This window comes from Athalia rosae, chromosome 6 (assembly GCF_917208135.1).
Source record: "Athalia rosae chromosome 6, iyAthRosa1.1, whole genome shotgun sequence".
NCBI lineage: Eukaryota > Metazoa > Arthropoda > Insecta > Hymenoptera > Athaliidae > Athalia > Athalia rosae.
Genome location: NC_064031.1, coordinates 9780225 through 9803475, shown reverse-complemented (window position 1 = coordinate 9803475; position 23251 = coordinate 9780225). Strand labels below are relative to the sequence as shown.

The window sequence follows — 23251 nt, the reverse complement described above, 5'->3', positions numbered from 1 at the left end:
GCTATATTCAACATCGATTGTCGCATTGTTAAACATTTTCTATGTATGCGTAATGGAATCGATTAAAATGAATTTCCGGTACGGTTGTTCTATTCGTATTGCTCGGATAGAATCACGAATCGAACAACGAATTCCAAAATATTTTATCCATATGCATTTTGAATTCATCGATCCTCCGTGAGCCGTCTCCTCCTCGCGTAGCGTTTCGCTATTCGATGCATGCCTATGTGACACCTTTTTTTCCTCCGAGGAATGATTTCTCTTTTCGGTTCCTCTGGACCGCCTCGCGCCATCTGTTACGTTTTCTCGGCGGCAGGATCTGGAAAATATACTCGCCGAGTAAATAAATTATAGCAACAATCGCACAGCCGGCCTAGAGATGGCAGCACCGTACGGCAACATTTAAGCCGCATTGAAAAATATAAAAAAGCGCCAGGGTTCAAATTGATTCGTTTCGTTGATGAGAGGAGAGGAATAAAAAAGATACAAACGCTCCAGTTCAGGGGTGGGTGGATCTATGGGAATAGAAAAAAAAAAATAGAAAAAAACCACAGAGTATTTCATTGTTCGTAGAAATGTATTTGATAAAAATTTCAATCGATATGAATAATGGTCAGTAAGTTATCACGATCGTCCTTATTCTCACACCGATGAAAGTGAGACGAGTGCAATTCAAACGGCAAGTCCGCATTCTTGATCGGTATTTTGCGGCGTTAGATGATCGGTCAGAATTCTGAAATCCTTGAGAGAGCAAGGCACCGAGCACCCCGGTATGTGGAGCTCTTCGAGGCTCTCCGACTTTTTGTAGAAGAGCTGAAAATAATCGAGTAATAATAATAATAAGAATATACAACGAATTCGAACAGCTCGAGAATAGACGAGTCCGGCGTTGCACACTTACTCTCACGTAACGCTCACGTACGCTCCGGGGGTCTTCGTACATCTCGAGGATCAGACAGCTGCAGAAATCCGGCACATGCGGCTTGAATATATCCAGCGCGGTCAAAAAACCGGCTACGTTAGTCTCGTGACCGGCGTAAACGAGCATCTTAGCCCGGTCCTTGCCGCTTATCGAGTTATCCATGTTTTCCAAAAACTCCCGAATCCACAAACCTTGTCGCGAGAAAAGGATTGAACAAAATTGTCTCCGCGATCGATTGAGAGATGAAGAATTTTTCAGAAATTATCCATCATACTGACCTCCGTTGATTCTTTTCAACTTGGTATTGTAGCTTTGTAGAATGTATTCGAAACCTGCGTTCGTCTCTAATTCTTCCGAGGGATAAATTTGCCTCGTCCAGTTGGGCAGAGTGAGGCCGAACGAACGCTGCGTGATTTTTGAGGTGTGAGTAAATTGCACGTCGCTACACGTAGGAATTATTCGAAAAATTCATACTCGTATGTTATAAAGCGTTCACCTGAGCCATTAACGTGTGATGCAGAATGAAGGCGTGATGTCTGGTCGCATTGACGCCCAAGTGTCTGCTCAAATACTCGTACAAATTTGACCATCTTTCGTCACCGTGTCTCATGAACCTTTCAGCTCTGGCTTTCTCGCTTCTGAAAAATAACGACAATTTTTTATCAGATTCAATTTTCCACGCACGCGGGATAGGTAGAACTCACCTGGCCACGGGACAGATAAAAACACCGACGAAAAGAGGATCCTTGAACAACTGATTCTGATAAATCGGCATCGATTTAGTATCGGGAAAAAGAGCCGATACCAACGCCTCCGCGGATTTTCGGCAACGGTCGATGTCCGAGGACCTCACCCTGAAAACGGACTCCGAATACTCCGACATTTGCAGCTTCGAAAAATACCTCTCACGAAGAAATTGGCCCAATTCGAAAGATCGCCTGCTGCCCTCCTGTCCACCGGGAATAAATGTACTTTTTTTTCAGAATTTTTCGATTCGAATCAAACACTCACCTCAGTCAATCCACCGAGTCCGACGGGGGCGTATCTTTCGTTGATGTAAGGATCCGTCGGGTACCACTTTTCATAACCAGGATTGGGGGCGCGATCACCGTGTCTGAAGAGCTTTGGAATAGATTCACGATTGTTAGGATGAAATCGAGCGGAAGGCGAGGAGATTTTTTTTACAATTACAAGCGCACTCACCACCTGAACAAGTTTCAGTTCGGGATTGCACCGGACAATCCTCACTATTATCGACAGAATAATTAGTACGGCAATCTTCGGGTTATTCATGATTATTTGGATGATTATCCGAAGTGGTTACGAGGCTTTGAAACAGGATTTTAGAAGCGGTCTCTCCAACCGTTACCTTCCAAATGATGGTGCAGGGCGGCACGGATGGGAATTTATTCTCGTAGTTGTGGGTTTTGCTGGTCCTATGAACCCTCCCCCAGACTTCTCTAGAATATTCTCTATGTTCCGTCACCCAAAATTTCGTTACTTTGCGTTGCCGTTATTCTGAAAAATAATTCTCCTACTTTTGATAATTAGCGAGAACTTCGTTCTACGCTAGAAGCATTCGGCACCCTTCTTCGCTTTGAGGTGAATGAAAATTGAAAATTGAAAAATTTCGCTTGATCGTCGAAGTCGGTTGATCTTTCCGCACGTGCGTGCGCGTTGATTCCTTTCTTATTTCTATCGGTTTTGTGCCGCATAGATCGCACGCTTCCTACCGATTCGCGGTATTCGTCATCTCTCAAAGTCTCGTAGAATGACGGGCCTTTCCATGAAAGTACCGTAATAGGTCGGTCGCCTAGTTGCCGGTAGAAATTCAAGCTATAATTATTACGCATCTTGGGTGTCGAGCTGCTGCTGCTGCTGCTGCAGTGCGCGTACTTGGGTCATGCTCTTGAACTGTTCTAAATACTTACGAAGCGCACATGCGTGTACCTACACACGTGTGTCCGATGACGTTGAATATGTCGTTTGGAAAATTCCGAGGCGTCGTTAATTTTACAGAGAAGAAAATAGACTCGAAAGTGAGAATTAAAAAAAAAAAAAGAATACGAGTAGAAAAATATACTTTAGTCGTATTTTAGTGGTCGTTATCGACGCGCGATTGACGAACTAACGGCAGAGTGTCCGACGAGATGGATTCGCAAGATTGGCGCTGTGTTGCATGGGAAAAATTTTCTGAAAAGAAACGTTAATATCAACAATCTCCGGGGTAAAAACCTGATGAAACAACCGTTTTTTATCACGCGTGTATGTGGAATTTACTTTACGGCCGTGATATTTTTCTATATGAATTTATTTTTTTGTTTACACGCAAGAGAACGTTGCACAATTGCAAACGAAGGGGGGAATATTTGTATCGGCACCGACGGTTTCCCCAATATACAATCCGTACGAGGTGAATAAACTTTGAGAAAAGTTCATTGTTATTCAGTCGGTCGACTAAATAATATGTTTACATCGATCCGGTATAATTTTACAAATAATAACGACTCGCTCGATTCGACTTATAATAGCTCGCAAGGATTGTCTAGACGTAAATTGATAAACGAAATCATTGCGAAGAGCGTTAAATATGACAGCTATGCGAACGCGCACCGTAAATACCGCGTTGGAACCGCGTTGAAACTCGTTTATTTTTTTTTTTTTTCTTTTCATTTCGATGTAATAAAAATCAATGAACCCGAAGATTACCGTTATCTTTATTTCACCGTTGTTTCTCTAATTTCAGTTTTCGCAAACGCGGTTATCCAGGCAAGGTAATTGCTTTTGATCTACTTCCCAGTTAGCGAAGACAGATGATTAAAACATACGTCACGTAATTATTGAACGTTAATTGTTTTTTCAAAGTAGCAATCTTTTATTTTTAACGAATATCGCCTGAAACTTTCGACTCCGACTACCAGCGTTATTTGTTTACCCGCGTGATGTGTGAATAAAAAAATTGAACGAATTAAAAAGCGAGTGATTAAATGCGAACAGTTATTTCCTTCTTTGCGGCAAGCTGAACACATCGAGTTCTCATTTACTTTTATTCGTTGAACATGGTCGATGAAAATGGTCAAGCTACCGTTATAATTGCATAACGTCCCATTTGCTTATCTTATACCGCAAATTGAGAATTGCTTAAAAATACTGCTGGTTTCAATTCGTGAATTGAAGATAGTTCGACATTGGGAAACCTATTTGAACGCGGTCGGTGTCGCGGTTCTCAATTTTCGCCGAAGTCGAAAAAATCATGCCGCGTGGGCCCCCGGAGGTCGCCGATAAATTGATAACTTTGTAGTGCGCCTGAATTCGGCCTCCGTGCCGAGATAATTTCGAACTGTGGTCAGGATTCGTGATGAAAAAGGTTCGGGAAGGTGAGGGAAAAGGAGTGCGGAGACCACCCGGTGGTAAAAGGGATGAAATAGAACGCAATTGATGCGATTCCCGCGTTGTTGACGGACCCCAACTTCTTCGACAGAAGGGGATCGGCTAATTCCTCCGGGCATAACTTCACCGCGGATATATTTTAAGATAATATAGTAATTCTATCCAACGTCCGTGATAACCCAACCGATAAGGAGGGTCAGATAGAGCGAATAGAGCATCGGAGGAAACAACATAAAAGGCGCGTGCCTGATCAACCTCAGTGTCAATATATCTTGGACGAGTGACTGTCGCGGAACACGGTCGCAATTTTCACTGATATTTCATTAATCGACGCACCGAGACGCGATGTACGGGACATTCGTTCTAAACGCGCTGATAGCGCTTTCGGTGGTCGCGTCCAACGAGGCAAAAGTGACCGTCACTCAGGTGCAAGTTGTGAGTAGATTGAAAGCGAAACGCTCAATTATCGCGTTGGAAATAGTTTCCAGTTTCTCGATTTCCTTTTTTTTTTTTTTTTTCTGTTCCTAAATCTTCGATTTTTTTTATTCCTCAGTTGTTCAGACACGGTGAGAGGACGCCGCGTCTCAAAGAAATGTACCCCAGAGATATTTATAGCGTCGCGGATTACGAGCCATGGGGTCTCGGCCAACTGACAAACGTGAGTCGCAATTGCAGCCGAAAATTATCGGGGTGAAATAAATCAACGAACAAACGAAATATTCGAACGATAACGACCCCTCCTTATTTTTGAACATCAAGGTCGGGAAGAGACGCGAGTACAAAATCGGACAGGTGCTGAAGAGGAGGTACAAGGACCTTTTGGGCTCGTTGTACGTACCGAGAGACGTGTACGCCGTGAGCACGGATTGCGATAGAACGAAAATGTCCCTTCAGCTCGTCTTGGCGGGACTTTTTCCTCCCGGAGATATTCAAACCTGGCACACCGAGATCCCTTGGCACCCCATCCCCATACACTACGTACCGACCGAACTGGATATCGTTATGAAAGCGTCTTCGTGTCCACAGTGGGTATTTTTCTGGTTCTCAACTTTTTTTCATTGAATTTTATATTCGCGAGGATGTCGAATACCGGAATTTTATTCGAACAGATACAAGGACACGGTCGCCCAGATACTGCAACTTCCAGAAGTGAAAGCAAAAATTGCCGTTTACGAACCGCTCTTCAAATTTTTAACGCTCAAAACTGGATTGAATATCACGACACTCAAAGAAGTCTACGAAATTTACAATCTGGTGGTCGCTCAGGTGAGTCTCGATTGAAATAACAACGGAGATCGATCCCCCCTCGACATCGGTATCGTGATATTTTCATCGTCCTATGATTTATTCCAGCAAGCGATGAACCTGACTCTGTCCGAATGGACGACCGACTCCGTTGTTAAAAAGATGAGCGAGGTAACCGTACTTTACTACGCGATAAGATCTTACACTACTCAAGCTAAGCGATTGAACGGCGGACCGATGGTCAGACAATTCATCGAAAACATGCGCCTGGAGAGCGCCGATCGGGCGCGCGAAAAATCGAGAAAAATTTATCTCTACAGTGCTCACGAAGTGACAATTTCGTCGTACCTCCAAGCTCTCGGGATTACCGAGCAAAAAATACCGTTTTACGGAACCGCGATTATGATCGAGAGACTCGAAGACACCGAGGGGAAAATATACGTCAGGGTATGCAGCGATTTGATTTACCTTTTTTTTTTTTTTTAGTTTTTTTTAGTTTTTTTAGCTTTAATTTCGGTGGCTCATTCGTTCGTCATTATTTTTTCCTATTTACTCAGATGATTTTGTGGACCGGAGTTACGGAGCAGCTCGTTACTCTCAGGTTACCGGGGTGCGAAGATATCTGCCCGATTGAAAGGTATCTCCAATTAACCCGTGAATTAATCCCATCCGACGAAGAAATGGATTGCCACTGGAGACGCCTGAGCGACTCGGAACTACGTCGCGTAATCCAGGAACAAACTAGCCAAGATTAGAATCAGATTTAAAATGTCGATTGAATTCGTGAAACTCAATCTTCGAGGATGAATGAAAAAATAATTGTCAAAATACGCGCGATCGGTGTGTTAATTAACATTTTGCAAATATTAGTGAATTTAGGTATTTTTGCGAACCAATATAACCGCGAACGTGTCAACCGACATATTATTATTTTTATCCAATTGATTCGAGTCAATTTATTTATTTCCATCAACTTGATCACTATAATGTATATTTAAGGGGTGTTTTGTTACTAGATTTACGTTACGTTAATAGGATATTTTATTATTATATCTGTGTACAGTTTACCATTTTATACGACAACATTATATTTACCAATGATACAAAAACAATATTTCTATACCCGAAGATAACGCAAGTTTTCGCATGACGTTGATTGACATGTCATTAATCAGTCAATCGCTTCATCATTCGCTCTTCACTTCCTCAGTAATTAACGTGGCGACATATTTGCTCGATAAAAGATTAATCCCGGTCATAAAAGCGAAGAGAGTCGCAATCCTCACTGTTATTTTATACGCAAAAGCTCGAGATACAACGAAATGAAAACACGAATAAATAAGAACTCTCGCGTACCGCGTAACTAACGTGTTTTTAAACGCATGCTCGACAGCTAAAAAATACTTGCACTACACACTCGGATAACGGTCAGTCGGAAACAAGTATAACATACGGTTAAAAAGTCAACAACATACGATTAGAGTCGGTGAACCATTTCAAAAGAAATTTCGAAACGCGGTTGAAGAACGCAAAAATGATACAGTGCGAAAACGTTCACGATATACGAGGAATTATATCTCGTGTCGTCATCCAAAACGGGACGAGAGTCTCGTGAGTAAATTAAAAAAATTAAAAAAAAAACTCAAACGACGAAGCACATTTTCCAAATGACGATGAATATTTCTTTATCATCGGCTAGCACTGAGTTTCCGATCAATTCGATCGAAAGCGCGATCGTCGTCGTTATACAGCGCACGCAGCTTTTACATCCTTATCGATGATAACGTCCTCCATTAGTTTACGGAACTTTTCCAAAGGGCAGTTGACCTCGTTGCATCCTGGAACGACCAACTGCTGGACGATGTCTTTATTTTTATACAAAACCTGATGAAAAATAATCGTTCGTGTTGAAAAAAAAAACAAACGCTCAGATCCCTTGGCAAATGATCATTCGAGTAGAAATACCTTGACGCAGAAGTTGTCCTGAATTTTGGCGAGCTCGAGCATCACTGCGTTGCAAAATGCCGGGACGTGCGGCTCGAAGACTCCAAGGGCCGACAAAATTCCTGCCACGTTGTACTCGTGGGCCGAGTAAAAAAATGCTTTGGGACCCAGGCGAGGTGGTGATTCGCTCAAGTAAGAATCTACGTGCTCCAGCCATTCCCGAATCCATTGCCCTGAGTTAGGAGAAACGTGTTACCGGCGCTCAGCGGACGTTCTTTCGAAAAAATAATCGCGACTAAGGGGTGGAATTGAATTGCGGGTGGCTCGTACCCCCGTTCAGCTGAATCATCGACTTGTTGTAAGACTGGATGACGTAATCGTACCCGGCGATTTCCTCGAGAGTTCCTTCGCGTAAAATTTCCACCGCCCAATCGGGTAGACCGATGTTTTCACCTGACTTGCGGGAATCGTCGAAGACGTATCATACGTTTGATTCTATTAATTTTCAGGGGATCGTAAGCCGCCGCCATTCGTCTATCATACCTCTGCAGTAAGCTGATCGTGAATGATCCAACTCTGGTACTGGCCAACGTCGCTGCCTACTTTCGTACTTAGGAACCGGTAAAATTCGTTCAACTGTTCGTCGCGTTTCAACAAATGTTTGTCAGTTTTTGTCAGCTCCTCACGCATGGCTATCAACCTTGGACATTTCGATCGCGAGTTATAGAAAGTTTTCGACAATGATGGATCCGAGAACACGGGTATCGGTTGCCACGCCAAGTCCGGATGCCACCTGTAAGAACATAAAATTATTCAACACGTGGTATGTCTTCTACGCGTAGAATCGAGCCTGGAGATTTCTTCTCCTATTTTGCACTCTCTGTTTCCGCTTTTTTTTCTTTACGGTATAACAGATCTTTCTCAAGAAGTTACGAATACTTCTGAATTTCACTCGGTGGAAAAAGTGCCGTCGCTACGAGTTGAGCCGTCATTATCGTTCGATCACGGTTGCTGCTCCGAAACTCGACCTCGTCCTTCAGGTAAACGTCGCCCAGCCATTCGCCGTACCTTTCTTTCAAAAATACGCCGAGATCATAAGCTCTCATTTTACCATCCTTAAAGTGCATTCGTTCGAATGAGAAATAACGAAATTTTCAATGTTTTTTTCAAAAGTAAATCCGAGTTCAAAACCCGGTCGGTTCGAAGGTAGAACTTACGTTGTTCAAACCACCCCATCCCTCCGGATGCCAAGTCTCATTTACGTACGGATCCGACGGGTAGTAATATCTAAATTGACTACTGGGTGCTCTGTCGCCGTGTCGGAATACGACTTGGATCAATTTCAATTCTCCGTGGCAAATTTGAACGTAGATTAATACGAGGTAGCATGGAATCAACGTTTTGGAAGCCCTCATTTCGACGCACACTCTGTAATGAAACACACGCGATGGTTCGGAGCGATGAAAATTCCACCGAAACTTCGATCGATCCTCCACGAGTAATTTTTTAACGTTCTCCCTTATTTCTGATTGAACATGCCAACAACTAGCAGTCGATAATTTGATAGCTCGTACTCGACTGCGGACGCGACGCTAAAAATTTACTCTCTGTGCAAAAGTTTGTCCGCCCCTTTCATGTATACAGACAGTATACCGATAATATGAAATACGATATTTAATGTCATTACGTTAGTCGTGGGCGCTCCGTTCACTTTTGTGATATTAACCTACATATTCGACGTATGCCCTGCCGATAATTTTACGACGGTCTGAGCGTTTTTCGTTTTTCAACGCTTCGCGATTCAGCCAACGAAGCTGAGTTGAACGTTGTGAGACATGCGTGCGTAATTTTCGACTCTTACGTCAGCATTCAAAAGTCATCCAAAATGTAACTCGACGCAGTGGAGTTTTTTAATTTGGAGCTGCGGTGACTCTCTGGAGGACAAGCCAAAAAGTGACTGTAAATCATTGCGGCATCTCATTCGTATCGATAATTGTTTTAAATTTTCTGAAATTCTCTCGAAAAGTTAAACAGAAATGTGTTCGTTATTTATCGGACGACAACTTTTATTTGATTTACACGTTACGATGTAAGTCGCTTCGTATTCTTAAGGTTTGGCTATTTCATACTCTATACTTGTATGGGACAATCAGACTTCTTGGAAAAAGATAAACTTCAATCTTTAGCTTTTTCAACATTTTGGTACAGAATTCTCGATTACTATTTATTTCGTAGACTCCTCAAGGGATGATACGTCCATGTTCCATTATTAAAATACAGTATGCAATGTGCATGACTAATTTGTGTATTTACTAATGCATTAATTTAATCTGCACGCCATTTCCAAATCACCGGTATAAATGGCGTCTTTCACCATTTGCCGAAACGTTTCTAGGGGGCAATTCGAAACTTCACATCCAGGAATGACTAATTCTTGGAGGACATCTCCGTCTTTGTACGAAACCTAATAAAATGATCACGTCAGTTGCAAACGGGTACGGCGGTAATTGTACAAAAACTGAAATCAAGTTCTTTTGATGGAAATTGATGAATTTTACCTTGACGTAGTATTCCTCCTCTACTTTTGAAAGTTCGAATATGATCGTGCTACAGTAAGATGGAACGTGTTCTTCAAAAACTCCAAGTGCCACCAGAATTGAGGCGATATTAGTTTCGTGTGCCGCGTAGAATAACGCCTTTTGCTGCGAGCCTGACGTCTCGTTCAAATAATTATCGACATTTTTCAACCAATCATTGACCCATCGACCTCCTCCTAATTGAATCATCGACTTGTTGTAAGATTCAATTACGTACTGGTAAGCGGCAATCCTCTCCATTTGCCCTTCCGGAAAAATGCCCGTCGTCCACTCAGGTAATTTCAAATTTCCATGGGACTACAGCACATTTGGAGGTAGTTGAAAATGCAATTTTACACCAGTCTACGGTCCTATTATAACTGTTATAAATGATTAAGGTGAATAACTACCTGCGACAAAAGCTGATGATAAGTAGCCCAAGTTTCTAGCTGTCCCACGGTTTTGCCAACATGCGGAGTTAGGAAATCGTAGAATTCCTTCGATTCTTCGGCGCGTTGTAGCAAATGTGGATCGGTTCGCGTCAATTCATCTCGCATGGCTTCCAGTCTCTGGCACGTATTTCGCGTGTCGTATAGATCAGCCGTAGATTTGGGATCCGAAAACACGGGTATCGGTTGCCAATTCAACTCTGGGTGCCACCTGTTGAATGAATTTCAGTTGAATCCAGATTCCGCGGATACTCGTCGCACAATCAACACCGTTTAATTTCAAAAACGAGACATCGCCACATCCACTTATCAAACACCTCTGAATTTCGCTCGGCGGGAAAAGTCCAGCGGCAACGAGCTGCGCCGTCATCATTGTCCTGTCGTAAGTACTGCTCCTGAACTCCACCTCGTCTTTGAGATAAACGTCACCCAGCCAGTTGCCGTATCTTTCTCTCAGAAAGACACCGAGATCGTAAGCCCTTCTTTTGCCAACCTTGAATGGTATCGATTATTGAGACGAGAATCTGATTTTTGCTTATGTATTTATGAGACTAGGCAAAAGACTAACGATAAGTAAAACTTACATTGGTAAGACTAACCCATCCATCCGGATACCAGGTCTCATTTGCATACGGGTCTGCAGGGTAGTAGGATACGAGCTGACCATTAGGTGTTCTGTCACCGTGTCTGAATATCACTTGAATCAAGTTCAACTCTCCAGCACAAGTGTTACCGGAGATCGAGATAAAACAACACAAAATCAAAGCTTTCAAGGCTCTCATTTTAAATCGGACACTCAAACCAAATATCGAACTTCTTTCATAAGAAAAATGATGTGACGAAAATTTCCACAGGTTTTCCGAATTATTTGCGAACACTATTCATCGAGTATCAAATAGCCATGACACATTGGTGGAGTTCGATAAATCACTGGAGCTAAATCAACTGCAGGAGCGGAATGATCGGGTTCGGTATTTATAACAAGATTGACAACTTTATCCTCTTACAGACAACTCATCAGTCGCGACCGGCTTATCCGCCCCTTTGATGCCGTATCGACAAATATATGCACGGTGTCTATAGGAATCCGATGTCAATGTCATCCTCTATCAATGCGCTCATACTCCGTTTACTTTCACGACCTCAGTCCACGCGCTGACTGAAATTCATGTCTCTGTGTAGAATAACAGCTTTCGGAACTAAATATACTTCAAACCCAGTCGATTCTTATCTTGTAATTAGTAATTCTGACAAGCTCATATAGGCGAAATGTGACTACAGTTACCTATCATGGTTTCCACGTACAATTAGTCTGTTCGTCGATTACAATTTATCTCGAAATATCTCTTACATTTTTCTGGTAGAAAAGTAAAATTAACGTATTAGGAAGTTCGGAAAAAAAAATTTTTCGCTGCCATCGGGTGCTACAGAGTGCAGTTCTTAGGTAATTTGAAAGAGCGTTGTTTTGAATTTTGGAAATTTTGTAGGATTCGAAGGTTTCTGTTCTACAATTTCCGATATGGATCTTTAACAACTTAGTTTTCTGATATTTGAAGATATGATCATTTTTTTCTTACATTTATTTTCACAAATGCATGAGAAATTATAATTAGAAATTGAGAGGAGTGATGAATCCCATCGAGATATCCCTGATTTTTCATTTCTAGATAGATGAATTGGCGATAACTCGATCTATATTATAGATAGATCAATTCGGCTCTAGAATTCGGATTCCTGAGATCAAAATACATTAGAATAGCCTATAAACCCGAATAAAAAAAATTATCGATTTTTGAGCCAAAAATGAAGTATTTTTAAAATCGACTGAAGGATACTTTTCTACCGAATTGTGACCTCAGGAACACGAATCCGTCGATCAAATTGAGCTACGAATTTCTCCCTTCGAGATATCTCAATTTTTCTGCTCCGAAAAGTGGAAAATCGGCGATAATTCGATCAATTATGAAAATGGGTCGACGTGGAATTCCCGATATGCGGAGAGAACTAATTCTATTTGCACGCAGCGTCCAGATCCCCCCTGTAAATGGCATCTTCCACCGATCTACGAAAAGTTTGGAGCGGGCAATTCGTCACTCCGCATCCCCGAATGACTAGTTCTCGAAGGACATCTTTGTTTCTGTACAACACCTGGAAGAATAATCGCGTCGATTGCAGGCAAGTATGGTGGTAATCATATTATAGCTAAGTTCTTTCGTAAAAATATTCACTAATTTACACACCTTGACGTAGAATTCCTCCTCTACTTTGGAAAGCTCGAATATGATCGTGCTACAGTAAAATGGAACGTGTTCTTCAAAAACTCCAAGTGCCACCAGAATTGAGGCGATATTAGTTTCGTGTGCCGCGTAGAATAACGCCTTTTGTTGCGAGCCTGACGTCTCGTTCAAATAATTATCGACATTTTTCAACCAATCATTGACCCATCGACCTCCTCCTAATTGAATCATCGACTTGTTGTAAGATTCAATTACGTACTGGTACGCTGCGACCCTCTCGAGTCGCCCTTCGGGAAAAATATCCGTTGTCCACTCGGGTAATTTACGATTTTCAATCCACTACATAAAAATCGAGAGTAAAGAAAATTCAGTGCAATTTTCCTTCGTACAGTGAAACATTTGACCAATATTTTTTGTACCTGCGAAAAAAGCTGATGATAAACAGCCCAGGCTTCCCATTGACTCACGGTTTTGCCAACATGCGGAGTTAGGAACTCGTAGAATTCTTTCAATCCTTCGGCGCGTTGTAGTAAATGTGAATCGGTTCGCGTCAATTCATCTCGCATGGCCTTGAGTCTCCGGCACGTATTCCGCGTGTCGTATAGATCAGCCGTAGATTTGGGATCCGAGAACACGGGTATCGGTTGCCAATTCAACTCTGGGTGCCACCTGTTGAATGAATTTCAGTTGAATCCAGATTCCGCGGATCCTCGTCGCGCAACCAACACCGTTTAATTTCAAAAACGAGACATCGCCACATCCACTTATCACACACCTCTGGATTTCGCTAGGCGGGAAAAGTCCAGCGGCAACGAGTTGTGCCGTCATCATTGTCCTGTCGTAAGTACTGCTCCTGAACTTCACCTCGTCTTTGAGATAAACGTCACCCAGCCAGTTGCCGTATCTTTCTCTCAGAAAGACACCGAGATCGTAAGCCCTTCTTTTGCCAACCTTGAATGATATCGATTACTAAAATTGGACTTATGTTGCTTCTAGAGGACTTAATTGAAAATGACGAAAAACTCACGTTCACCAAACCTGCCCAGCCCTCCGGATACCAAGTTTCGTTCCTGTACGGATCCAAGGGCCACAAAGGTATATTCTCAACATTTGGCGCTCTATCGCCGTGTCGAAAAATGACCTGGACCAATTTCAGCTCTTCGGCAAAAGTGTTACTCTGAATCGAGAGTGCGCAAAAAATAATCAACCGATGCAGCATCCTCATCTCGACTCGGACGAACCAGCAACAGGTTTCTCAAGAATGCATCAGCGGTAACTCGCCGTTCTGAAATTTATTAAACTATTTCTACCGATCTCTCTGCATCAGCTATGGGCTAGAGGTATATCTAACGCGTATCATTTACCGAAACAAAATCTCCAATAGTTTTCAGATACCGTTGTTGTTTACCATACCATCTAGTCATACTAGAAACGTAATTGTTCTATTGGCATAAAGAGAACCTTATCCGCCCCTTTCACGGTCCATCGTTGATTAGATGAATCCTTTCATACGTTCGTTCGACCTACACGTGGTCGTGTCCGAGATTGAAGTTGATCCAGATACCGGTTACACGTGCCGCGTATCTACGATTCCAATTACAATAACATCGTGTAATATCGGGTTCTGATACTATCAATAAAATAAAATACTATAACCAATCGCATGTTTATTCAATTGCGGATTCACGTGTGTACAACATCGACCATTTCGAGTCTTACGAGTAAGTACAGTGATATGAATATTATTTGTTAAATTAAAATGGGAACAGGTAAAATATCGAACTAACGACGAACGACGTTGATACCTAGGTACCGGCAGAAAATGAGAAACCCGTTTCTATATCTAAACATACTCGTATTGTGTGTATCGTATGACTCGTCGCACATTATCTAATAATGTTTTAAAACAGTCGAGTGATTATTCAATTTCCACGAGGTACGTGCCGCGTTTATTTTTATTATCACGAAAGATCAAGGGATACTGGATAGGTGAACTTATATTATATTTAAAAATTAGCGTGTCGTTCGACACGTGACTACCTATATATCGTACCTACGTATTAATTTTACAAGTCGGACAGATGAAATTTTGTACTTCATATTTTCATTTTCTTAAATTTATTATTTCTATCAATTGATCTAATTTCATTGGGCTTTGATTCCGTGCCATACATATTTTAGGCGGGTGCGTATTACCATCTGAAATTACCGTGCAGGGTCTGCCCCTTGTCGAATTACTCGAAGGATTCTTCCATCTCCCGATAACAACTGGATTCAATTCTTATCCCTTTAGGGTGCGATTCCCTACCTCGATATTTCGGAGTTCGTAACCGGGCTACTCGACTGCAACTTACGAGACACACTGCAAGTGGATTCCTTTACGCAGAATACCTCGTCGTCCGATGGTATTACCGGTTTGGTCAACTCCAAAAACCTGTCCAAAGGGCAAAGGTCGCCGCACCCTGTTATCCTCTTCGTTACTAGTTTGTCGGGGACTCCGGTATAGTAGATGACCTGAACGATTCGATGAAAATAAGTATCGTAAGTCGTTTGATAATAATTGACATTTTTAGGTAAGTGAGGTAATTTCAGAGGGAACAGATCGTCGGATTTACTTTGATAAAATGATTTCTCGCTTGTTTCCAATGTTCGACAATCAAGGCGCTCCCGTACGCCGGCACGTGCGGTTCGTACAATCCTAAGGTAGACAGTAACGCACCGATATTTGTCTCGTGACCGCTGTAAAGGTAAATTTTTCTCCCCGCCGGAAGGGTCTCCCTTCTAAGAGCAACGGCGTCTTCGGTAATTTTTCGCAACAACATCCCTGCGAAAAGCAGTTGTTCAGCGGAATCACGATAAAATATCAGAAAAAACAAAAACGACGCGCTGATATCAGAGGAATTCACTCACCGCCATTTAATCTCTTCAATTTCTCGTTGTAGGAAATAATCTGGTACTCCAGAGCCGCACCTCGAAGAAGTTCACCGTCCGGATAGATATCGTTCGTCCACTCCGGCAGTGTCAAATTCATGAAAGCTTGGGTCGTCAACATGTGGTAAAAATAATACAGATCGGTAGTGGTGTTGGTCGATTTTCCGCTCCATCTCTGAACGTATTCCATCAGGGATCTGAACTTCGACTCCTTTTCTCGCACCTCGGAACTGTTCCTGACCCTCCTCAGCTCAGCTTGGTATCTACGCGGGATAGACGCACGTCAGTTTTCGCTCGGACGATTCTAAATCGACGAACAGGAATCGCTTACTTCGGACAATCTTCGGGAATCAGCAGAATGTCCTCGTTCGGTGACTTGTACGTCGTCGGGATCGGCTGCCACATGAGATTCTCGTTCCACAGCTGGACGGACGAAGGCGCGAAGAGGCTGCTCAGGACCAGCTGGAGCGACATTTTCGTCCTGTCGTAGTCCGTACTGCGCGCCTCAACGGACCGAGGCTCGTAGATTGGTCCAAGTAGATTATCGTATCGCGATCTGAGTAGCTGGCCGAGACGATATTCCCGCATTTTTCCTGCCTGCGTTTAATTCCAGAGCGTTAAAAAAACGTCCGTTGTAATCCATGGGGGAAATCCGCCATAATTTTCGTCCCGAATTCAACTTACATTTGTCAGCCCTCCGAGGCCCATTGGATAGTAGGGGTTGTTACGGTGAGGATCGTTTGGATAAAGTTCACCCGAATCGGGAGCACGATCACCGTGTCTGAATACCTTAGAATATAGAAATGAGCATATTTTATTCTTGAGACGATCTGGGTTTTATGTATTTCACGAAAATTTCAACCTACGACGTGTACGAGTTTCAGTTCCGGTTGAGCTGTCTGTGCAACGGGCGAGGCGACGACGATGGAAAAAGTCATCAGTCCCGAAAAGAGATAGAGACCGGTCGTGATTAATTTGTCAGTCCCCATTGTGCGCTATCTACTCTTTTGTATTCCTCGATGCGTTTCTTTTTTCTATATCGGTATTAGTTGCGAATAAAACAGGTTGTCGCAGCTCCGGTTGACACGAATTCTAATATCACCTGTTTCGGAGGAAAAAATATATAAGTATTAGGTACTTGCGATAATGTTGAGTGGTAACGGCGCTAGAATTTCTGCGATAAATCGTTCCGCGAGAAAAAAAAACGGTTTTTTTTTGTTTTTTTTTTCCCTACAATTTGAAACCAGAAAATAGAGCATACGTAGTCGGGGATCGGTACGACTTCGTAAGGCTTCTCTATATCTGTATTTCATGTAGATTTTAATTTACTTTTTACATGCAGTCTTTCTAACGTTGCTTCTATCCAGGGGTCGACGGTGATTAGACTATTGGTTAATTTGTATGCGCGTCGCATTTATACTGATTTACATGCACATGCGTGTATTGCATAATGTTCACATGCAACAGAGATGAATATCGTTAGTGCGATCACGTGTTGATTTGATGGACGCGATCTTTAAACTTCCCGTCAAGGAACACAAGCTGGTAATGTTTCAGTTTCGCTAACTTCTATCTATTTGAATTTGATCAGCTATTGAGATTGATTTTCTATTTATTTCATCAAATTTTCAATGTTTAATGTGGTCCGAAACGTATCTTCTCACATTGGGGGATGAATAATGATGGAAACCTCCGGTACCTTTTCACCTTCGATTACACTCCTGATGCAGGACGAAAATTTAATCGATTCAGAGAAAATACCAGCGAAAAGATTTTCCGAACTGAATGGCCCGAAAAAAAAAATTCAGGTCGAACGAACGGCGCGAAATTTTCGTCGCGTTGAAATTTTAATTTATAGGTATCGAAATAATAAGTTTAAAAAAAAAAAAAAAAGACGTGAAAAAATCGTGTGCTCCGAATCCAAATTTAATTATGTTCATTACCTACTTGAAAGTGGGTGCTTTATCCCTGCATTTGACGTCGATCAAACTCAACGACACGGCTGAGCGGACGTACGAATCAAGACTGACGGTATTGACATGACAAAATATTGGCAAAGCGATGTCAGCCGATATGAAAAACTAACTCCTTATAAACCAACAACTCCGGAGTTACAACCTTCGTTATCAGCCCTCGCAATCTTTTAAGAACGTGTATTCCACACAGTATAGGTATCCCCCACCTTTCAAACGGCGCGCCGCATACAGACGTTCAATGTCCAATAGAACATTCGTCAATTCTACTTTGATACGAGAGTCACATTAGAATTCATTAACCCTGCAACCGATACACGTTTTTAATTATTTGTCCTTAGATCAGAGCGATGCAGAGGATGTGCCAGAGCATAAAGATAAAAAAGAATTGTACATCGAATACGCGAGCGACCGCTTTAGCTGTTACAGGTTTTTTCTGTCATTTTCTACGCAGATAATTTATTATTCATTCAACATTCCCCTGTACAGTTAATCGCGTGGATTTGAAAGATCAGAGATTATCGAAGACTTGACAAACGAATTAAAAATAATCAACCCAAAACAATCAGAAGATTATTTCCGACATAAACTAAGTATGTATACATCATTTTCAACGATTAGGTACATTAATTATCGAAGGTTACAAAGTTTCTTTCTCGGCGTCATGCGTTTTACACGCAACAGCGTATCTAAATCATATTAACTTTTCCCGCTAATTGGTCGTCAGTGCATCTCATTGTCAGTACTTACACAAGATCACGTTATGCGCACGAATTCGTATCGTACACTGTTGGATATGGAAAATGATTTTCCTCTCATCGATAATAGAAAAATAGAAGAACACCGGTTACGCCATGTAGACGACGTAACGAAGTATTTAGGAATTTGTCACACGAACTCGAGGTCTGTGAGAATAAAGAAAATGCCATGGAGTGATTTACTGTAAAATTCGTGCCCCTCTCGCGTATCAGGTACTCGAATACTCGACCTTCGTCAAGTGACCCATTTAAATGAACAACAGCAGTCCGAATATTTGAAATATTCAAAGGCCCCGTGATATAGAAAATAGATGCCAGTGTGTCAAACGATCCTTTTGTCCTGCCAAAAATCGTAATGAATAAATCAACATAATTACAGCTCCCGAAAACCGAGGTAGATATTTCCTATTCAAAATTACTGACAATGAGTCATTAAATTCATCACTGTACGAAAAATCGTAACATTCGCATCCAGCTGTCAAAATAGAAAAACAAAAAAAAAAGATGGACGCTGAGAATTAACGGAGGAATTTTCAAAAAATAGATATAGATATTTTTCCGCAATATTGGGAAGCAGAGGAAAATGAACAATTCAAAAAATCGATATGGGTAGAAAGATATGTATTGTCGGTACATCGACGACATACACAGTGTCGTACAGATGAGCGGAGCGGAAAGAAATGAACGAAAAACGTTCCTTATAAATAACAAGGTAAAATAATGTATCTGTACAAAAAAGTGGGTGAATACTGAACGGACTTGGGATGTAACTGAAAGACCAAAAATATCCACCACTGAATCAGCGCAGTGAGTGCACTGCGTTACATATTGAGCGTGTGGTACACTTGAGCATGTTTGATTTGAAAGACGCGAAAGTAATTGTTAATTACATCACGTCCGATAATAAATGCTGAGAAGAGTGGTTCAGAAAATGTCTGGTCTACTTAAAAATCTAGCGTTTATTGTTCAAAAGGGCACAGCCCTCTTATTTGTATCCAAGATTGCTTTACCATGGGGATATGTGTGACAATCCCGATGTAAAATTGAGGAGATAAAAACTCAATATCGGCCCGCGATATCTCTTCCTGTATTTCCATCTATACTGTTTATATAGTCAGATGAGCCCCGATGCATTTTCAACTAAACCGCGAATATTGCTATCGTGGTTACGTTACTGGTTCCAACTGACTTAGACTCAAGACTCCTTGAGGTGGTGTCGTGTCTTTTTTTACACAGATAATGTCGGTGTCGGACGGAGTCACGGGTTTCATCAACTCCAGGAAAGTACTGAAGGGACACAGTTCTTCGCATCCAGGTATAGTCTTAACGGTGGTCACAGACGGGATCCCGGTATGATACAGCACCTAAAAATGGTTGAGTAGCATCAGATCTCGTTAGATTCGTTCAAGTTTGAGTTATTTTATTCTGTTTTTTTTTTTTTTACGTAGTTATCGCTCTCGAAGACTTACTTTGACGAAGAAGTCGTTTCTCTGCTGCCAAAGTTCGACGATTACGCTGCTGGAATAAGAGGGTATGTGGGGTGTGTAGACTCCGAGGGCGTTCAGTAGAGAAGCCACGTTCATTTCGTGACCGCTGTAGAGATACATTTTTCTGCCGGGTGGAAGCGTTCCATTTTGAAAGGCGATCATATCTTCGGATAATTTGCGCACCATCATACCTGTGTAGCGGATACAAAGTTCGTCGGTGATTTTATCAGTGAACAGATGATACTTGAAATTTTCCCCGATCTCGTCAACACCACTCACCTCCGTTCAATCTCCTCAATTTTTCGTTGTACGACATTATCTTATACTCGAAATTAGCGAGATCCGAAAGTTCACCGTCTGGATACATTCCTTCCGCCCATTCCGGAATGCTCAGATTCATCGCTTGCTCGGCAACGAAAGTGTGATACAAATCGAAAGGGTCGGTAGCGGTCTTCATGGGCTTTCCGGTACGCTCTTCGAGGAATTCCATTAGAGCGGCATGGCTTTCCATGACACTTTGGACCTCCGGACTGCTTCTGACGCGGGCCAGCTCAGCCAAGTATCTTTACGGAACGGAAAAAATTCATCGGGTCAGTATCGGTGAAAATTTAAAACCTCTAGAATTATTTTTCCATCGAAATGTAAGGGGATCCGCATACTTCGGACATTGTTCGGGAATCATCAGATTATCGGCGTGGGAAGCCTTGTAGATGGTTGGGATCGGTTGCCAGCCGAGTTCTTCGTTCCATTGCTGAACAGGTGACGGCGGTAGGAGACCGGCCAGGACCAACTGGAGCGACATTTTCGTCCTGTCGTAGTCCGTGCTGCGGGCTTCAAGGGTCAATGGCTCATAAATCGGGCCAAGGAAATCACCGTAACGTTCTCTAAACATTTGGCCGAGACGGTATTCCCGCATTTTTCCAGCCTGTCGGAATCGAATGAGATGTGAGTTAATAGTTGAAGAAGTTGTTCTCTTTCAGAATTACCAAAATCGGATAACGTCTATTCTTCGCGAGGGAATTAGTTTACGACATAGTGTCGCGCAATGATGTTATTTCACGTGTTCGAACTCACATTCGTCAAACCTCCGATTCCCATTGGATAGTAAGTGAAATTCCTGTGTGGATCTTTGGGGTATAATTCAGCGGCGTCAGGGGCACGATCTCCGTGTCTGAAAATCTGTAGAAATTGAGTAGAAGGAATCGATCGAATACCGATGGTGATACGAGGCCTAATTGTTAGGGTATATGAAAAATTCTACTCACGATATTGACTAGTTTCAGTTGGGGTTTTGTGTCCGAGACAACGCGGCAGCTTACGAAGGCGACGTAAGTCAAAACCATCAGGATCGTCGGAAGACCCATTGCGATTGAATTTTTGCTCATGGTGTATTTTTTCTTCCGATTTATCTGTGCGAAAAATTATTTTTTTTTTTTCACGTCACAAAAAACATCGAAGTTCGTTACAATCACACATAGAAATGACCGATCGAGTGGGGGAAAGATTTGTATTATCATATTCTAAATTTATCGCTGATCTACCATCCGTGCTGACAAGTCCGAAAATTCCGTCGTAACAATTGCGTGTATAAAGTTAGTTTAATTCTCTCGGATCCCCCGGGTGTAATTCTAATAATATTATTTGTTTAATTTTTAGCGCCATTCTTCTTTTTTATCTCCGGGTCATTGATCGATCTTTTCATTTAAATTGCACAATCGACCGATCAGCCCGCGAGACGCGAACGGAGCAGATCACGCGTTTGTCTAATGGCCAAATGCGAATGCAGTGTATGTATTTCATTTCATGCTTTAAAATTGTTTTTTCCCCTCTTTACTTTTACTACTTTATCGTACAGCTGTTCATTGGATGGCTAAGCGAGAAATACGATTGCACCATAGCCCTAACGCATGCCTCGTATTTTTCTATACAATTTTTTTCCCCCCTTATTTTATTCTTAGAAATAAGTTTTGAGTCACGGTTCAAACCGCCTATCCATTTCTAATAAGCTGTACGTAATAAAGAAAACGATCGTTGTTACACGTTCGTTACAACTGACTAATTAATCGGCCGCATGTAATAAGCACGCGAGGTACGCCGAAAAAATTTCTACCGCATTGCAATACCTTTTACCTTGACAAATAATTTTTCTCGTATGTATCGATAAAATCAATCGCGTTACCTATAGTATATAGATTATTGAATGTGTGTGCAATTAACAGGTGAGATGCTGCGCAGCTGTAGCAAATTTTATATACGTACGCATACATGCGGTGTGTGTACGGGTGAGTGTACGTACCGCGTAACAAGTCTATCACGTCGTGAATTAATAATCTCAGTGTTGGTATTTTTTTCCTTATGATCGCATTCGCGTCCGTGAGCACCAGCAAGATTATAAGTTATATACACTGTGATAAATCAGGATTGACCTTACGCCAAATTTAATGGCAAAACAAGTTTTTCCTGATCTCGTATAATGATAAAAGTTGTTCGAAATTTGAGCGCGAAACAAATAATTAAATACAACGGGAGATATTCCTGCACTGCCTTTGAATCGCACTCCATGGCGAAACATGGAGGCGATCCACCTCCAGACCTGGACACCTTCGATCGCGTTTTTATTCGGGGATTTTTTTCGTAATTTTATCCGAGATCCCTGAGATCTCTGAGAATACTGAAGATATAAATTGTTCGTAATTGATTTTTTCAAAAACATCGACTTTCTCTTGCGATTAGATAAAATTCAAATGAGACAGAGTAAAAATTGAGCTGCCTATGGAAAATATTATTCTTTATACTAATCATCTTTAAAATTGACAAAAACAATTCATCTGAATTATGCAGATCTATAGCTCCGAGAACATATGTGGTACGGGTCGCGATTCGTGAAAATTAGACAGCGACGAGAGTTTTGGAATGTAGAAAATAGTTAATCACGATGTTCTACCTTTTTCGCGGCGGTTTCAAATCATTTCCGTCGATGTCACACCTTATAACTAGTTGGTTTAAAAACTCCGTACTCCGAGAAAACTCATAAGAAACCTTGTAAAACCGATAAAAAGTTGAAAATTTATAGCGTACATACCTCGCCGACGAATTTATCGGTGTTTCGGGTCAGGAAATCGGTATCGCGCCGGACCTAACGGCAAGTACAGAGAAGAGGACAGGTGCTGTCCGTTCCTGTCGTGGGCGATGAACTTCCTCTGGCGATGGTGTAGCTCGAGCTCAGGTCTTTTGGATCGACGAGTCCGGTGTTATAGCCTTCGTTATCAGCCCCCGTACTCCCGATGACCGTTTAATCCACGCATTCAAATCCCCCACCTACCCGCTCGCCATTCCATT

General features: G+C 42.0%; 7 protein-coding genes across 10 annotated transcripts; 1 reads left to right on the top strand and 6 right to left on the bottom strand.

Annotated features, from left to right (window-relative positions):
- Nucleotides 1-480: 480 nt before the first annotated feature.
- Nucleotides 481-2281, bottom strand: LOC105690341 (venom acid phosphatase Acph-1-like). The gene is made up of 7 exons (XM_048657063.1): nt 2126-2281; nt 1934-2044; nt 1627-1871; nt 1419-1560; nt 1201-1327; nt 902-1113; nt 481-813 (listed from the first exon to the last, which is right to left on the bottom strand). Exons 1-7 carry the CDS (start codon nt 2213-2215, stop codon nt 673-675), a joined length of 1068 nt encoding a protein of 355 aa, XP_048513020.1. The 5' UTR covers nt 2216-2281; the 3' UTR covers nt 481-672.
- A 1124-nt stretch (nt 2282-3405) lies between these two features.
- On the top strand, nt 3406-6666 carry LOC105690370 (venom acid phosphatase Acph-1-like). Its single transcript, XM_012408101.3, has 6 exons — nt 3406-4747; nt 4866-4970; nt 5072-5337; nt 5422-5578; nt 5666-6004; nt 6115-6666. The coding sequence occupies exons 1-6, from the start codon at nt 4658-4660 to the stop codon at nt 6310-6312; spliced, it is 1155 nt and encodes a 384-aa protein (XP_012263524.2). The 5' UTR covers nt 3406-4657; the 3' UTR covers nt 6313-6666.
- Nucleotides 6418-9275, bottom strand: LOC105690342 (venom acid phosphatase Acph-1-like). The gene is made up of 6 exons (XM_048657062.1): nt 8719-9275; nt 8441-8616; nt 8045-8294; nt 7832-7958; nt 7523-7734; nt 6418-7441 (listed from the first exon to the last, which is right to left on the bottom strand). The coding sequence occupies exons 1-6, from the start codon at nt 8914-8916 to the stop codon at nt 7301-7303; spliced, it is 1104 nt and encodes a 367-aa protein (XP_048513019.1). The 5' UTR covers nt 8917-9275; the 3' UTR covers nt 6418-7300.
- Nucleotides 9276-9542: 267 nt separating this feature from the next.
- Nucleotides 9543-11771, bottom strand: LOC125501393 (venom acid phosphatase Acph-1-like). Its single transcript, XM_048657061.1, has 5 exons — nt 11111-11771; nt 10844-11019; nt 10488-10737; nt 10060-10395; nt 9543-9965 (listed from the first exon to the last, which is right to left on the bottom strand). The coding sequence occupies exons 1-5, from the start codon at nt 11306-11308 to the stop codon at nt 9822-9824; spliced, it is 1104 nt and encodes a 367-aa protein (XP_048513018.1). The 5' UTR covers nt 11309-11771; the 3' UTR covers nt 9543-9821.
- A 294-nt stretch (nt 11772-12065) lies between these two features.
- Nucleotides 12066-14269, bottom strand: LOC105690401 (venom acid phosphatase Acph-1-like). Its single transcript, XM_012408168.3, has 6 exons — nt 14128-14269; nt 13791-14048; nt 13539-13714; nt 13183-13432; nt 12767-13102; nt 12066-12674 (listed from the first exon to the last, which is right to left on the bottom strand). Exons 2-6 carry the CDS (start codon nt 13986-13988, stop codon nt 12537-12539), a joined length of 1098 nt encoding a protein of 365 aa, XP_012263591.2. The 5' UTR covers nt 13989-14048; nt 14128-14269; the 3' UTR covers nt 12066-12536.
- A 141-nt stretch (nt 14270-14410) lies between these two features.
- LOC112694990 (venom acid phosphatase Acph-1-like) lies at nt 14411-17796 on the bottom strand. Of its 4 annotated transcripts, none has more exons than XM_025746860.2 (7): nt 17642-17796; nt 16561-16796; nt 16379-16483; nt 16026-16291; nt 15674-15957; nt 15379-15587; nt 14411-15277 (listed from the first exon to the last, which is right to left on the bottom strand). In XM_025746860.2, the coding sequence occupies exons 2-7, from the start codon at nt 16681-16683 to the stop codon at nt 15068-15070; spliced, it is 1197 nt and encodes a 398-aa protein (XP_025602645.2). In that variant the 5' UTR covers nt 16684-16796; nt 17642-17796; the 3' UTR covers nt 14411-15067. The 4 variants fall into 4 exon arrangements, with proteins under 4 accessions (XP_025602645.2, XP_025602646.2, XP_025602647.2 ...); XM_025746861.2 differs by having other exon boundaries at nt 17638-17792; XM_025746862.2 differs by lacking the exon at nt 17642-17796 and adding an exon at nt 17024-17163.
- Nucleotides 17797-19031: 1235 nt separating this feature from the next.
- LOC105690368 (venom acid phosphatase Acph-1-like) lies at nt 19032-23145 on the bottom strand. The gene is made up of 7 exons (XM_048657060.1): nt 22995-23145; nt 21178-21321; nt 20987-21091; nt 20572-20837; nt 20192-20475; nt 19895-20103; nt 19032-19789 (listed from the first exon to the last, which is right to left on the bottom strand). The coding sequence occupies exons 2-7, from the start codon at nt 21295-21297 to the stop codon at nt 19592-19594; spliced, it is 1182 nt and encodes a 393-aa protein (XP_048513017.1). The 5' UTR covers nt 21298-21321; nt 22995-23145; the 3' UTR covers nt 19032-19591.
- Between the last annotated feature and the right edge of the window lie 106 nt (nt 23146-23251).